At 37.6% G+C, this 16902-nt stretch overlaps 1 protein-coding gene across 2 annotated transcripts in view; it reads left to right on the forward strand.

The window, feature by feature from the left end:
• Positions 1-4724: 4724 nt before the first annotated feature.
• Positions 4725-16902, forward strand: part of DHX35 (DEAH-box helicase 35) — a 36318-nt gene continuing 24140 nt past the window's right edge. For both annotated transcript variants that reach the window (XM_070939977.1, XM_070939978.1), the window contains exons 1-4: positions 4725-4789; positions 12367-12500; positions 13037-13129; positions 16024-16101. In XM_070939977.1, the coding sequence (XP_070796078.1) occupies positions 4750-4789; positions 12367-12500; positions 13037-13129; positions 16024-16101 (345 nt within the window). In that variant the 5' untranslated portion in view covers positions 4725-4749. The remainder of the gene's footprint in view (positions 4790-12366; positions 12501-13036; positions 13130-16023; positions 16102-16902) is intronic.

Consider the following 16902-nt stretch of genomic DNA (forward strand, 5'->3'; position numbering starts at 1 on the left):
TTCACTTAAACTTCTTCCTTATTTAGTCTTATAGACTTACATATCTGCCTGTGTTCTTGGATTTTGTGTTTGGCTCACTCAGAGTGATGGTTCTGGGAGACATGAGCTTTTACTACTAATTAATGTAATTAAATGTAATTAATGTAATTAAAATATATAATAAAAATTATGAACACACAAAGTAAATGGTTATTTCTCCTCAGTCCTGATATGCTGCATGTGAAATTCAGGATCAGCCTAAAGAAGTGAGAAACTCCATCAAGGGCTTGACTTTCTTCACAATTTCTAAAGATTTTTTTTATTTTTAAGAAGTTGTCAGTGTTTCCAACAGAATTTTACTGTAGACAAATCTTTCTCTTACAAAATAAATATTCATTTGAAGAATATTTTCAGCCATAAACTGATGTAAGAACAAGCAACAGGTAGACAATTCCTGTCATTAGATAGCTAAAATAATGGATTGGACTCAAGCGGAACTAAAAGCCCTGGATAATAAGGCCAGAAAAATAATGACAAGGAGTCATGCCCTTCATCTATGCAGAGACTTGGCAGACTAAACATACCAAGGAAATGTTTAGGTGGGTGTGGAATTTTGCATCAGAGAGTTGAAGGAAAAAGGATATTGGAATAATATTTGAAGAACAGTGAAGAAGGTGCACTGAAGCTACTATATCAGGAAGCCTACGAAGTACTGGAGAGAGCAAACCAGCCTAAAAGAATGACCAAATGAACAATAGAAGAGATGGCAAGGCAAAATATTACATGGCAGTACATTTTTTTAAAAAAATAGGCAAAGCAGATAAGTCCTGGCAATGAGTAAAACAAGGAAAATTGAAGAGAAGAGAGTTAATTCTGGCTGAATAAAACCAAGCCTTAAGAATAAGCAGAAAATCATAATTAGGAAGACTGGAATAGACAGCAAATGCTGCCTCTGCAAAAAAACTAAAAAAAATAGTGGACCACCTAGTAAGCTGCTGCAAGAAGATGGCACAGACTGACTACAAATAATCCCATGATAAAGTAACAATAATTGTGCATTGGAATATCTGAAAGCAATTCCATTTGCCTATAAGCAAGAATTTGCGAGACTCTAAAATAGACAAAATAATAGAAAATGAAGAAGATAAAGTGGTCTGAGACTTCAGAATTCAAACAGACAAGCACTTGCCACATCACACCTCAGACTTAATAATTGTCAATAACACAAAATTGGATAGTGTAGCACCTGAACAGAAAAGAAACAACAGAAAAGAAAGAACTCCTCCCCTGAATTTGAGCAAATAACAAAATATAAAGACCTGCAAAGTAAGGAGAATGACTATGGTAAAAGAAAAAAGTAGTACCAATAGTAATCCAATCCCAAAACATCTGGAGCACCACTTGAATATGATCGATATTGACAAAATCACCATCAGTCAATTGCAAAAGGCAGCTATACTTAGAATAGCTTACATCCTATAACAATACCTTTAACACCATCAAATAATGAATCCTAAGACCTTAGGGGGATAAAATAAAAATGCCTAATCCATCTTAAACATCTAGTTCATTGCGTGACCAACCATAATAATTTACTAAACTTGTGTGCTGGCCAGCTCTCAATGACTGGCCGATTCAGATAATTGCTCTCCATTTTGATGAAGTCTCTGCATAATTAACAATCTGCAATTTGTTTCAGATCACTGCTCAAGTTAAAAATTTCTTGCCAGCCACTGACATATTTAGTGATCTTCTAGAAGCATTTAGGAAATGGAACATGAGATATATCTTTTGGATCAAGGTGTATTTCTTCATTTTTTGAAAATCTGGGAACTGATCTGGAAACAGGAAAATGTCAACAATCTGCAATAACAGGATGCATCCACATAACACTATAGAGTAGAGTACTCACACAAGGTCATTCACTGTTATTTTCTCTTCCTGGATACTCTGTTCGACTCATACTTGTCCACCTGCTTTGTTTGCTTCCTCATCCGTCATTTTTTCATATTCAGTGAGCAGATTCATTTCTCCTTTCACTGTCTATGGAGGTTCTCAATCATCATGGTTGTCCCAATGGTGCTTTTTCAAGAGGCAACTGGACTTTCTGGTTTTTCTTTGAAGACATTTCACTTCTCAACCAAGAAGCTTCTTCAGCTTTTCAAACATCTTCAAAGAAAAAGCACCTTTGGGTTCTCTTTTGACTGTGATATGCTATCACATATTTCTTTTTCCTCTTATTTTTTATACTTCTGCCTTGTACTCATTTGTAAGAATGATTGTTTTGATTATATGATTTTTAAAGAATGCTCTCTTGGAATATAACAAGGCTTTTCTCTTATTAGCTGATCCATGTAAATGACAAAAACTCATTTTTCTTCACATTAGACAGGTGTAATTACAATTTTGAATATTCAGAAGTACTTATAATTGTAATTTAACTTAGAAATGATTGAAAAAAGTTAATTTTTCAGACCAGGAATTCCATATTAAAATAATCCTCTAGTTGGATTGGAATTGATATTTATGGGTATGTATGCTAAAATGGAAAGATCTATTATCTATTTCTTTTTCTTTTTGTGAATGAGTTCTTATTCAGGTTCCTAGAAAGCAACATCTAAAGATGAATTTATACACGCACTTGATGATCATCATCAAAGATCAGATGTTACATATTAAGAAGTTAGTAAATTTCTACCTTTCCAAGGAAAAGTACAGGATCACTGATGGTCTTCTAACAAAACTGATTCCCATAAAGTTGTCATTTGTATGAGTTCCCCACTCCAACCCCATGTGTGATTATTTATTTATGGCTATTCTGGTTTCTGTGAAAGTGATGTCATCTTTGGGGGATTCAGGTATGGAATAAATGGCAACCTTGAGTAACAAAGACATCCCCAGCAACAGCTTCAAAACTATTGGTAGCAAAAGTCTGCATTTTGCACAGCATGCTTATGAATAAACACTGGACTAACATAGAATCAAATATGAGACATTGTTTTAAATAGTTTGCTTACTACCTTTAATATGTTTGTATTAAATCAAAACATTCGATCGAAATATGTTTCTTCCTCTGATAATAGTGCATTTATATAAAACTGAAAATGATGAATCTACATCTGGATAGGGAGAAGAGAATGCATCTCCCTTTAGGTACTATTTAAGACTTTTTATTGTCTCTACTTATATTACATATATTTATGTAATATTTTTAATATGCTGCTTATCTGATACTATCAAAATGTTATACAAAATAGTTTACAAAAGATAAACACAAAATAAGGGTAAAATACCATAGGAGTGATAAAACATAAAGAAAAAAAGTTTAGTTTTTTAGTTTTTAGTTAATATGAGATATATTTTAATAACTATTTTTTTCCTCCTCCATCACTTTGGATTATTTACTTAGCATCTGAAATATTCCACTACTGGAAAATTTTTCTACACATCAGGAACCAGATTAGTTGGAAAAGCTCTTGAAATATTCATGTGAATTGATGATAAAAGGGTGACCATAGATTTATTAAGGCAAAAAATTTTCCTAGTGGATATTGTTTCCTCTAATTTCAATTATTGAGGGTTTGTAAATTACTGTGCTTCTCAAAGTATTTTCAATCACATAAGAATATTTTTAATCACTGAAATTTACTGGGTGAGTTTGAGATACTCACAGTCTCCATCCAGCCTATCTCACAGGGTTCTTATGGGAAAAATAGAAATTGGTACATATGGTGCCTTAATACCTGAATGGAAAGTGGGACAGAAATCCAATAAATAAATAAATAAATCCCTTTAATAAGTCTCCAGCAGGAACCAACCACCTGAAATAATCATCTCTATGCTACCAAGATAATTCATGAACGATTATAATGAAAGAACAACGGGTATATGCACTTAGTTGTCAGAGTCATATGTCCTCAAATGATGTTTTGTTTTAGATGTAGTGGGACTGAAATTCCTAGAATTCCCAGCAACCATGATCCCCTGGCCCAGCTCATCTGGAATATGTCAAATTGAGCAAGGTAATATAATACATCTAGATACAGAGCATTAGTGGAATCTGAAACAAAATTTTGCAATGGGGAATGCTGTTACCAGCTATGCCTACTCCCAATGGAACTGTAATATTTTTATATATATATATAAGAAGCAAAGCTGGCTGGGGAATTCTGGGAGTTGAAGTCCTCCAGGCTTAAAGTTGCCAAGGATGAAGATCCCTGATCTAAGGGGATAATTTTTTTAATGTCAAGAATGTTAATGTCACATTATGTTCCAAAACTTTCGTATCCAGCTATTTTTTTTGAAAAGGTGTGGTTATATTGGACCTGCGATGTTGGTGAGAGAAATGAGTTTCAGATTTAATTCCGAAATAAGAGCATGTGGAATTCTGGGAGTTGAAATCCACACATCTTAAAAGTTGCCAAGGTTGAAAAACGCTGTTGTCAAAGAAGGTCATGGCAAGCCGCGTCTGCGTTTCTGCCGAAGCCTTTACCCTCATCTAAAATATCCCAAAGGCTGGCCTCTCGGGGACGCAAAACGACAGAGATCCTGAAATCAACGCAGCTCTAGAAAGACACCTGCGTCCCCCCCCCCCCCCCGCCCGCTGAAACTCTGCCCTTGGGCGATAGATTGGAGGAGAGGCAGCCGCTTCGTATATGCGAGGGAAAGAAGCCATGGTAACCACCAGCCAATCCCCAAACGCCTCCCGATCACATGATCCTTGCAATGGCGAGAGGCTCCGTTCTTTTCATTTTGACCTTTCACCCCAAGATGGCGGCCCCCGTGGGTCCGATGAAGTTTTGGAAACCGGGTAAGCCTTGAATTTCTTGGAAGGGACGAGAATATAAATGCCACGGGAGGGAATAAGAAGCGGAAGGGTGGAAGGTTGCTTTTCTCTAGTTTTGGGGTGGAAACGTGTTTCAGTTTGCGAAAGGACGCCGGCGGGATGGGCGGTAGGGAATGTAACGATGCTTTATTTTGGAGGACGGACGCGCGACTCTTGTGACTCATTAAATAATATTATAATAAAAAACAAAATAAAATAGGTGGCCGGTCACAAATTAACAAGGCTAGAAGAAAAGTTATTTTGCACCTGCTCAAATCATCATCATATTTAACCTTTGAACATGCGGTTCCATTGACTTAGAGGCTTGTGAATTCTGAACGGAGAAAATTGTGCTTCTCTTTATTGGCGGTCGTCCTGCTCCCCCCCCCACCCCCCATGCCATGTAATGCTTTGGAGTGAACCTATTTACCTCGACAGGTGCCGTTAAATAAATGCACCGGATTGAGATTAAGCTGCTATAAAATTCTACTCATAAATTCGCTTAGTGAAGACTCTTTTTAGGTCATGGGGTTTATCACCAGTCTTAATTCTAGTTGTAGAATATTCAAAATTAACACACCCATAAGTACAGCCTTCTTCTCTTGTGCCACTGAACCTCCTTAGAGGCAAACCGCACAAATATTTACATTTAAAATATATTGAAGGAGATGTACTAGTCTCGTCCCATGAATTTTTTAAAAAAGGAATTTACCTATTTTAATAGGCAATGCATGCTGACTAGTACAATTGCAAAATAAATATGCTTTTGTTGGGTACAAAGCAGTAATAACCTGAAATGATTTTAAGATAATTCTCATCTGAACTGAAAGGATATGATTTTTAATTTTTAAGGGGCATTGTGGAATTGAGGAAAAGCTTCCACCCCACTAAAAAGTAGTAAAATAAAAATCCTCAGTGGTGGAATTAGATGCTGTTCTTGCTAGCTCATTATATGTAAATGCAATGGCAGTCAAATGCTGTGATAACAGGATCTTCTGCAGTGCTAAGCAATATACATGGTAGCTTTTATCTATTTGCATTTTGTGATTTTTCTGGCATGAAGGATAATTAGAAGACAGTTTTCCAATGCTGAAAATTTTATAGAGCTATTAATATTTAAATTAAATTACTGCTCACTTTTAAACATGGAGCCTTATATAATTATTTGTGTATGTATATAGATTGTTTCTGGTATTTGCAGTTACAAAAGAGTATGTGGAATTTAGAGAACTTTGCCTGCACCTTAATGCCACAAAAACTGACAACAAAGTTTTTAATATTCTGTATATATATATCCTTGCTGAACTATTACTGCCATTGTGTTCAGTGGAACACATTTCTTAATGCTGTAGTCATTCACACCTTTGGGTTCTAAGGAAGATTTATTCTTTGATTACTTTTCACTGATTTATTAATATAATAGTGACTTCTTTCTGAGATTATTAATAATTTATATTTCAGTGAAAAAAATAATTTGCCCATGAACTGATCTCTCTTGATTTCTAGAAAAACATAAATACAGTGGTCCTTCTACTGTATATCCAGATTTTAACAGTAGTATTTGTAGCCTTTTTAACAATGATTTTGAATAGATTCCAAAGTTTGATACATTTTCTTCTAGGAAAAATCTATAACAATTTGATAATTCTGTATTGTTCTACATACAACCTAACTTTTCCTCACATTTCCATTAACCCATTTTATCCCTGCATCCTTTAAAGTTATTGAAGGGTAGAGAAAAAAAACCCCTGATGGCCGCCAATTTGTAATATGATCTTTGAAGCTAAATGTTTTTGAATAATTCTATGAATATATACTTGCAAGAAAGTTCTATTTAATTTAATATACAATTTTTAAATAACTACTTACATACAATTAGTGGTCAGTTTTGATGGGTGCTATTTAGTATGACCATGATAGTTATATGCACTTTGTTCTTTATATGTAGATAGTAAATCATATACAAAAAATCAAAATTTAGAAACAGGCTACAAATTTTTGAAGTACAAATAAAATAAAGTGCAGATTGTCGAAGAGAAAGCACATGACTACATAGCTCTCTTCTCAATGTTTTTAAAGTTAGATTCATTCCAGTTCTTTCATCTACTTAGTGATGATCATAAACCCCAATACCCCTAATGTCCACAATAGTTTATTGGTAAAATTCTTTAGAGCCAGGTCAACACAACACACAATGGATAATTTAGAAATTCCCCCAAGGTGAAAAATTCCTTATTTAATCATGTGTTTGTTGAATAAACTCATATTTAAAACATAGTTAATGTAACCCCTATAGTATCGGGTTTACATAACATATAGAGCAAAACCAACTAATTTTTTTGGCATAGTGCAATGTATAAATTAAGTTCTTTTCTGTGCTGCATAATTTTGAAAACAGCCATGACATGTTAAAGAAACTTTTCCAAATCTGTTACTTTGAGATGTGTTCAGACTGAAATAATATGGTTTCTGGGCAAGCTATTACATGAATTGATAGCAATGCATACACATTATACAATTAAGAAAGCATTTATATGGTATAAATTGTAGCTAATGATAAATTTTGGCAAACCTGAATTTATAGCAGCTTTTTGAATTGCAACATGTGAAGATGTGCATATGCATGCTGCTTGATATTGCTGATAGTATCTTAAAATTGTAATATGCTGTTTATGGTACGTGAGCCAATTTGAGGTACAGTCACCAGGCTAGCAACTCTGAGACCAGGAGTTCTAGGCCTGCCTTAAGCACCAAAACCAGCTAGATGAGTTTGGACTAGTTACTCTTTCTCAGCTGTAGGAAGAAGGCAAAGGCAAACCACTTCTAAAAATATTGCCAAGGAAAGTGCATGGACTTGTTCCTGAGTCAGCAGGAGTCAAGGTTGATTTGATGGATCATAAGAACAGCAATTAATTATGTAATCAAATTGGAATAATTTTTTTCCTCTTGTAAACTGAAGAACCCACTGCAGCTTACATATACATGTGATCCTTGACTTACAACCATTCATTTAGTGACCGTTAAAAGTCATAATGGCACTGAAAAAACAGACATTTTGCACCATCCCCATGATCATGTGATCAAAAAACAAACTTTTGGCAACCGGTTCATATTTATGATGGTTGTCCCAGGTTCATATGATCACCTTGTGTGATTTTCTGACAAGCAAAATCCATGGGGAAGCCAGATTCACGTAACAACCATATTACTGACTTAACAACTGCACTTGATTCATTTAACTGTGTCAAGATAGGTTGTAAAACTGTTTTTACAAAATAATGGACTTCCATTACAAAACATTGTAAAACGGGGCAAAACTCACTTAACTGTCTTGTTTAGCAAGATAAATTTTGGGCTCAATTGTGACCGTAAGTTGAAGACAACCTATATTCTGGTTTGAGTTAAATTTTAAATTGATTTTAAATTGGGTTGTTTTAATTTACGGCCAAAATATTTAATTATTTTAAACTGCTTTTAAATTTTGTATGTATTGTCTTTTACTTTGGCTGTTCACCGCCCTGAGTCCTATTTGGAGAAGGGCGGTATAGAAATAAGAACAAATAAATAAATAAATAAATTCATATTTTTTAACCTATTTGTATCTGTTGTATGATTTAACACATGCAATTGTCAGTTGCTGTGGGTGTACTTAGGTCAGTTGTTTGTTACAAGTGTTTGAATTCAAACACTTCTGAGTTCAGTGAGACAGGTTGCATAACCCATGTTCATTTCATATAGAAATAAGACCTAAAGTAGAAATTTATTTTGAATAAATGCTCATGTAATTACTGCTAATAGATCTATATTCAGTACAATTAATGTACAGTAAAAGTTTCATATTCAGAAATCATGATCAAAATCAACAAAATTATTTATTATGTATGTGTATCTAAAACACTGCAATTAAGGAATACAATTAAAAGAATATAAAATAACTATCTAGTAAGATTATGTGGTTTTGAAAAGAGATCCCTTACATGCAGAAAACAGTACATTGCAATATACATTCACAATCACTTCACTCAAAGCATGCAGAGACAATCAGGAGCACCTTCCAAAGCAGCTGTCCGAGCCTTGAAAATGACATGGCTAATTCAGCAGAACAGAGAAAGTAGATTTATATGTATTCTTGGAAGTTGCAGTAATAAATAGCATAAAAATAAAACTAACACTGGGTGAAGGGAGGATAAAAATAGTTCCCTCAGCAATGGAGCCATCAGAACTTCAATCTCCTGGGAGCCCCAGACCTGGAAGCATAACCGGGTATTGAAGGACTTTAACAAAAAGTCAAAAAGGGCCATTCTAATTTTAGGGGAAATAATGTTCCTTAAGGCAGATGCCACAATAGAGGAAGGCCCATCTCTTAGGATTCATCAAACAGATCCCTAGCTGATGGTGCCCGTAGTATGCCTTTTCTGCGATAGGGCAAGTAATATAACTGGACAGAAACAGCTTTTCAGATAATCCAGTCATGAATAGCTTTAAAGGTTAAAACCAGCACCAGCACCTTAAATTGGACTCAAAAGCAAACTAGGAACCAAAACAGCCCATGAAGCAGAAATGTAATATGTGCTGCCCTAGAAGCATACATTGGGGCAAAAAAGTATTTAGTCAGCCACCAATTGTGCAAGTTCTCCCACTTAAAAAGATGAGAGAGGCCTGTAATTGACATCATAGGTAGACCTCAAGTATGAGAGACAAAATGAGAAAACAAATCCAGACAATCACATTGTCTGATTTGGAAAGAATTTATTTGCAAATTATGGTGGAAAATAAGTATTTGGTCAATATCAAAAGGTCATCTCAATACTTTGTTATATATCCTTTGTTGGCAATGACAGAGGTCAAACGTTTTCTGTAAGTCTTCACAAGGTTGGCACACACTGTTGCTGGTATGTTGGCCCATTCCTCCATGCAGATCTCCTCTAGAGCAGTGATGTTTTGGGGCTGTCACTGGGCAACACGGACTTTCAGCTCCCTCCAAAGGTTTTCTATGGGGTTGAGATCTGGAGACTGGCTAGGCCACTCCAGGACCTTGAAATTCTTCTTACGAAGCCACTCCTTTGTTGCCCGGGCGGTGTGTTTGGGATCATTGTCATGCTGAAAGACCCAGCCACGTTTCATCTTCAATTTCCTTGCTGATGGAAGGAGGTTTGCACTCAAAATCTCACGATACATGGCCCCATTCATTCTTTCCTGTACACGGATCAGTCGTCCTGGTCCCTTTGCAGAGAAACAGCCCCAAAGCATGATGTTGCCACCCCCATGCTTCACAGTAGGTATGGTGTTCTTTGGATGCAACTCAGCATTCTCTCTCCTCCAAACATGACGCGTTGTGTTTCTACCAAACAGTTCTACTTTGGTTTCATCTGACCATATGACATTCTCCCAATCCTCTTCTGGATCATCCAAATGCTTTCTAGCAAACTTCAGATGGGCCCGGACATGTACTGGCTTAAGCAGGGGGACATGTCTGGCACTGCAGGATCTGAGTCCCTGGCGGCGTAGTGTGTTACTGATGGTAGCCTTTGTTAAGTTGGTCCCAGCTCTCTGCAGATCATTCATTAGGTCCCCCCGTGTGGTTCTGGGATTTTTGCTCACCGTTCTTGTGATCATTTTGACCCCACGGGGTGAGATCTTGCGTGACATCGAGGGAGATTATCAGTGGTCTTGTATGTCTTCCATTTCCTAATTATTGCTCCCACAGTTGATTTCTTCACACCAAGCTGCTTGCCTATTGTAGATTCAGTCTTCCCAGCCTGGTGCAGGTCTACAATTTTGTTTCTGGTGTCCTTCAACAGCTGTTTGGTCTTCACCATAGTGGGTGTTTGGAGTGTGACTGTTTGAGGTTGTGGACAGGTGTCTTTTATACTAATAACAAGTTCAAACAGGTGCCATTAATACAGGTAATGAGTGGAGGACAAAGGAGCCTCTTAAAGAAGAAGTTACAGGTCTGTGAGAGCCAGACATCTTGCTTGTTTGTAGGTGACCAAATACTTATTTTCCACCATAATTTGCAAATAAATTCTTTCCAAATCAGACAATGTCTGGATTTGTTTTCTCATTTTGTCTCTCATAGTTGAGGTCTACCTATGATGTCAATTACAGGCCTCTCTCATCTTTTTAAGTGGGAGAACTTGCACAATTGGTGGCTGACTAAATACTTTTTTGCCCCACTGTACATAACTGCAGTGCAAGTGCGTTCTGTACCATCTAAGTTTCTGGTAGTTCAGAAACTTAGATGGTATGATTCAGCATGAAATCATTCAGCATGAAAGATGGTATCATCCTGGAATCAGTGGGTCCCCAAAATGAAAACTGTTCAGTTTTGCCAAGGTTCACCTGAACTCTGTTGTTCCCCATCCAGACTCTCACAACCTTCAGGAACTGGGATGAGATATTTACCAGGGAGGGAAATATATAATTGAGTATCGTCAGTGACGACACCTCACTTCATGCAATGGATGAGGTCAGCCAGTAGCCTCATGTAGATTCTGGAAAGGAGAAGAGAAAGCACCAAACCCTGTGACACCCCACATTGTAGGGGCCAATGGTGAGATCTCTCTTTCCCAATCACAACCAACTTGAAATGACCTTGAATGAAGGAAGTGAACCAGTGCAAAAACATGCCATGTAAACTCCAACTCTCTGAGCTGATTCAAATGGTCAACAATATCGAAAGTCAGCAAGAGGTCATGTAGGGCAAGCATGGAGACACTATGTCCAATCTCACTCACAACAGAGGACATCCAAAAGCACAACCAGGACTTTGTCAGAAGCTTAAACTGTTTAGGTTTTTAAAATCCAGCATTTTAATTCCTCATAATCAAGGTATCTACGGTAGTATCATAGAAATGCATATATTTCAGTCTTCTACCAGTAATGGTAGCTCTTGTTGTAATTTCTGAACCATTATTAAAAAAAACCTGCCTTATACACAGTGAATTAGAAAATTCACCTTGGAGACAATTGAAAGATATGATATTTTTTGGAGTATAAGACACACCTTTATAATCCCAAAAAGAGGGTGAAAATCTGGATGCGTCTTATAGTCTGAATATAGCCCGCCCAGCCTCTGAAACCTCCGTTTGAGAGACTGAAAAATAGCCTCTGAAACGGAGGTTTCAGAGGCTGAAAAAAAAGCAAGGCGCAGAGTTCACAACCAACAAACCTGTTGCTAAAGTTTACCTCTGGGAACAGCTGATTGGGGGTATTCCGGGAGGCCAATCCACCCCCAATCAGCTTGTTTCTTATTTTCCTCCCCAAAAACTAAGGTCCGTCTTATACTCCGGTGCGTCTTATAGTCCGAAAAAATGTGGTATATAACTGAGGAACAGTCTGTCCTCATCTGATATTGACATGGTATGCCAGCAAGTTGATTTTTTTTTTTAAATCTTTTAAAATACTAAACTGAAAAGCTCTGAATTTGCGAGGACTAATTCTCTCTTAAATGTACTATGTTAAATTACAAGTAAAATTATGAACAAAAACATTTCTTTACCTTTGTATTTTTGTAAAAATTAACATCAGATTAATAATAATTTGTTTGCTTGGGTATGTAGGCACAGAAGGACCAGGTGTCAGCCTCTCAGAGGAAAGACAGAATGCTGCTGAAAGTTCAAGTGTTTCGGTCATCTATAATCCCTTTATTTCCCTTTCTATTGAGCAACAGAGGCAAAAGCTGCCTGTTTTTAAGGTATGAATTCCTTTTATTACTTTGAACTGCAGAATTGCAAGCATTGCCATTTAGGCATGCTCTACCTTCTCATATTTTAAACTGATTTTTGCAAAATAGAAAATGTATTTTTAACATATGTAGGTCACATTATGCTGTGACAGAATTATTTTTCCTATCTCAATGTTTGGGAACACTGTGACAGCAATACAAGCCTGCCGCTATTCACTGCTGCTGTAAACATGAGTTGAATTGCAATTGAATGGATATAAGAATTCTGTGTTAGATTGTAACTTGTTTGGTAAAGATTATGTGCCTCTTTGTGTCATTGTGTTATATTATTTTATATATTTTATTGTTACTGTAGCCTTTTAAAGTAAATTATATATAGTACAAATAAATCTGTTTTATGGTTTGTTTAAGAGTATATGAGATAAAGCATTCTACCTAAATATTCCCATAGTGTCATCACAGAATGGATTGCATCCTTACCCCTTTATTGAAATTTCTTTTATGAAGTACTTTAATCCATGTCTGAATATCTATTTCTCTTCCAGCTTAGAAATCATATCCTCTATCTGGTAGAAAACTATCAGACATTAGTGATTGTTGGAGAAACAGGATGTGGGAAAAGCACTCAGATTCCCCAAGTGAGTACTAATAATCTGCATTTATTTGTTTATTAATGGAATACTTGACCTGGTAATCAATCATTTGCCATGGATGGATATGTCACTGTCTCTGTCCTTTAGTCTGTCCTATGCTCTTCTAGCGTTGCTGGCCTATGCCCCCTGGCTGGCCCTGCTGTTCCTGCCATCCTTGCGACTTTGTGCTAGATAGGCTAGCTTTTTTTGCCTTGTGCTTACTGCCTTTGCTATTCTGTGCTTACTGGCCTTGCTCTCCTGCTGGCCTTTCTGTCCTGCATTCGCTGGCCATGTCACTGTTCACAAGAAGCGGGCATACAATTTGGACAAGGACATGCAACGTGATTCATCTGCAGTGGATGGAATAACATGGCGGAGGTCAGCAAGGGCCAGCAAAGCTCTCTTTGCCATTATAGGGCCAGTAAGCACAGGGTGGCAAGGCTGGTGGGATAATGGGGCACCAAGATGATGGCCTTGGCCTAGATGATGGAGTACAAGGTGGTTAAAAGGGCAGAAATGGGATGGGGGGATAGGTCGGTAGGGGGAGTTGAAGACGAGACAGTCCTTTACCTTACCAAGGCTTGAGGTTGGGAGAGACCAAGCCAGGAGTGACTTGTATTGTGTTAGGTTCTTGTCTAGCAAAAGGATGGATTTGGTTAGCGAACCAAGTTTCTGTCACTAAGCAATGCGATCATGTGAAATTTTACTCTATGACCACATTGCTTAGTGATGGAAATTCTGGCCCCAGTGGCTGTCGTAATTCAAGGACGACTTGTAATGTCCTTTGATAATAAGCATATGTGTATCACTTACAATTGTTTTTCCTGCTTGTTTGTCATAGCCTTCATAACCATGGCTAGTTTGTAATTCATGAATGCTGAGCAGAAGTCATTGAATTGGTAGGCCTGCTGGAGTTAATTATTCTAAGTAATCATATCTAATTCTCCAAATGGTCCAGTTGGATTAACTAGAACATGGATCTACCTTCTTTATTGGAGTTGAAGCCAGCTATTTGTAGCAGAAGAGCATATTAAAAAATATTCTTCACTTTCAAATTAATGTTTGCAAATTTAACTCCATGGTTAATTAATTCATACTTTTTCTGGATAATTATTGATCTAATGAAAATATTTTACAATTTTCACATTAGCACTAATTCTTTGCTATTATATCTCACTATAACTAATTTATGTCTAGAATTTGTTCTTGCCACTAAAGCGCACTCTAAGATGAGCTCTGTTCAAGACTTTCTGGAAAATGGGAACAGAAATGATTTGCTACTAGTTCCCTTTCTCTCTGTAACCATCAGTAACACCTTTCATAAAATTCCAGAAGAACCTTCAACTTTCTAGGACAGATTTTCAAAGAGTTGAAGAGAAAGACTATAAAAAAATATCTTTCTGTCTTTAGCCTCCAGAAACGTTCCTCTAGATTAATTTTTTGGTTGGGACACATTCCATTTATAGAAACCAAAATATAGATCCAAACCCTTTCAAATATATTAATCTGATAGATAGTAACTGTCCAACTTACTTAATTGATAAAGTGAGAAAATGGATTACACATTTTTTTGATATTTATTAAATATTTTCTTGATAATTTAAGAATTGTAATGCATTTTTCTGTGCTGGTTTCCTATAAGCAAAGTCAATGGGAAAGCTGAAGGTCACAAGGTACTCCAATAAGTTGTCCTATCCAGTGGTGAAATCCTACTGGTTCATACTGGTTTGGGTGAACTGGTAGTGATAAAATCGACTAGTTCAGCGAACTGGTAGTAAAAAAAAAGCTGCTGGTTGGTCCGAACCAGTATTTCCGACGATCAGCTGTGCCGCACGATTTATATTCACTAGAAAGCAGGAAATCTTGCTTTCTAGCGAATCTAAATCACGTGACACAGCTGTTCCCCCCTCACTGTTCTACTTACCTTCAAACGGCTCCTGTTTCCATGCGAACATTTGGTGCCCACTGTGCATGCGTGTGTGCATCTGCCACATACCATGCATGCGCGGGCAGTGAACTGGTGGCGACCGGTGGAAGATTTCACCACGGCTTCTATCCCAGGAGTGTCGAACTCAATTTCATTGACGACTGCATCAGGGTTGTGTTTGACCTGGGGGAGCCGGGGTGGGTGTAGCCAGGATGGGCATGGCCAGCTTGATGTCACTCGTGTGATCAAATGCTACTTTTGCTAGTAGTTTTGTACTCTGCCAGTGAAAACAGAGCTTGTGAGAGGCTCTGTTTTCAGCTGCAACGGCCTCCTGCAGCCCTCTGCCAGCAAAAATGGAGCCCAGAGGCACCTGGGGCGGCCCGAGCACTCTGCCAGTGAAAACGGAGCTCGGGAGGAGCCCTCTCCTTTTCTCTTTTGTCGAGCTCCATTTTCACTGGAAGAGGCACTGCAGGCTGGTCCTTTGCTGTTTCCAGGGCGGCCCCGTGGGCCTTGAGTTTGACACCCCTTATGTTTGAAGCATAAGGGAGCACCGCACCCTTGGCCATCCTACACTTGTGCACAACCTGTGTTGGACTTTCCAGAATCTACCAGACTTCCAGATGGCGCCTTTGCTCTCCTTACCCGGACTGCCACCACTTCATGCTTAATGACTCATGGATCTTGAAGTTACAGTGGCAGCCAGGACTGGCAGGAGGGTTGTCACTAAGTAATGTGATCACATGACATTACACTTTATGATTGCATTGCTTAATTATGGCAATCCCAATCGCTGTCGCAACTCAAGGACTACCTCTGCATTGAATTAGATCTACAATTTTTTTTTCCCAGTGAGAAAGTCTATTTGCAGGAAAACAGAAATGGACGGAAAATGAGGAGGAATGAAAAGTAATTAAAAACCAAGATTAATATAAATTTATACATCAGTTCTAATAAATATTTTTTTCCATGACAGTATCTAACAGAAGCTGGGTGGACTGCTGAAGGCCGGATAGTGGGAGTAACACAACCTCGGAGAGTTGCCTGTATTTCAGTGAGTGGCCTGGATTCCAAATTCTGAGATTTCTCTCTATATTATTTTTACAGACTGTTAGATATTTTACTCAAATGTGTAAAGTCTGTCAAAAAGTATTTGCAAATACATTAAGCATTTTTTTTTTTATTATTATTATTTATTTGATTTGTATACCGCCCTACTCCCGAAGGACTCAGGGCGGTGAACAGCCAACAATAAAATACATAAATACACAAAATTTAAAAACCCGATAAAATCAAATTTAACTTTTTGGCCCAGACAAATTAAAATACCCCAATAATTTAAAAACAGATTAAAATTTACATATTTAAAAAGGGAAGAGATCAGGCCAAGCCCGCTTGATGGAATAAAAAGGTCTTCACAGCACGGCGGAAGGAGCGCAGATCCGGGATCCTCCGTATCTCCGGGGGGAGCTCATTCCAGATGGTAGGTGCCCCCACAGAGAAGGCTCTCCCCCTAGGGGCCGCCAGTCAACACTGTTTGGCTGACGGCACCCGGAGGAGTCCCTCTCTATGAGAGCGTACTGGTCGGTGGGAGGCTATTGGTGGTAGTAGGCGGTCCCGTAAATAACCAGGCCCTAAGCCTTATTATTGACATTTGTTAATATCTATGAGACACTAATAAAGGTGCAAATACTTTCCACAGGTTTTCATTGAAAATTTTTGCAATAATATCTTAGAATGTATATTTTCTTTTATTTTTTATTTGATGTGAGGGCAGTAATTTGCAGTTGGGACCTGTGCATATTAGCAGCACACTCTGATGCTTTTCACAATTGAATAAAGGTTTTGTTAACAA

The sequence above is a fragment of the Pituophis catenifer genome, unplaced genomic scaffold (genome assembly GCF_029215685.1).
Source record: "Pituophis catenifer annectens isolate HBS135680 unplaced genomic scaffold, rPitCat1.0.hap2 SCAF_3, whole genome shotgun sequence".
NCBI lineage: Eukaryota > Metazoa > Chordata > Lepidosauria > Squamata > Colubridae > Pituophis > Pituophis catenifer.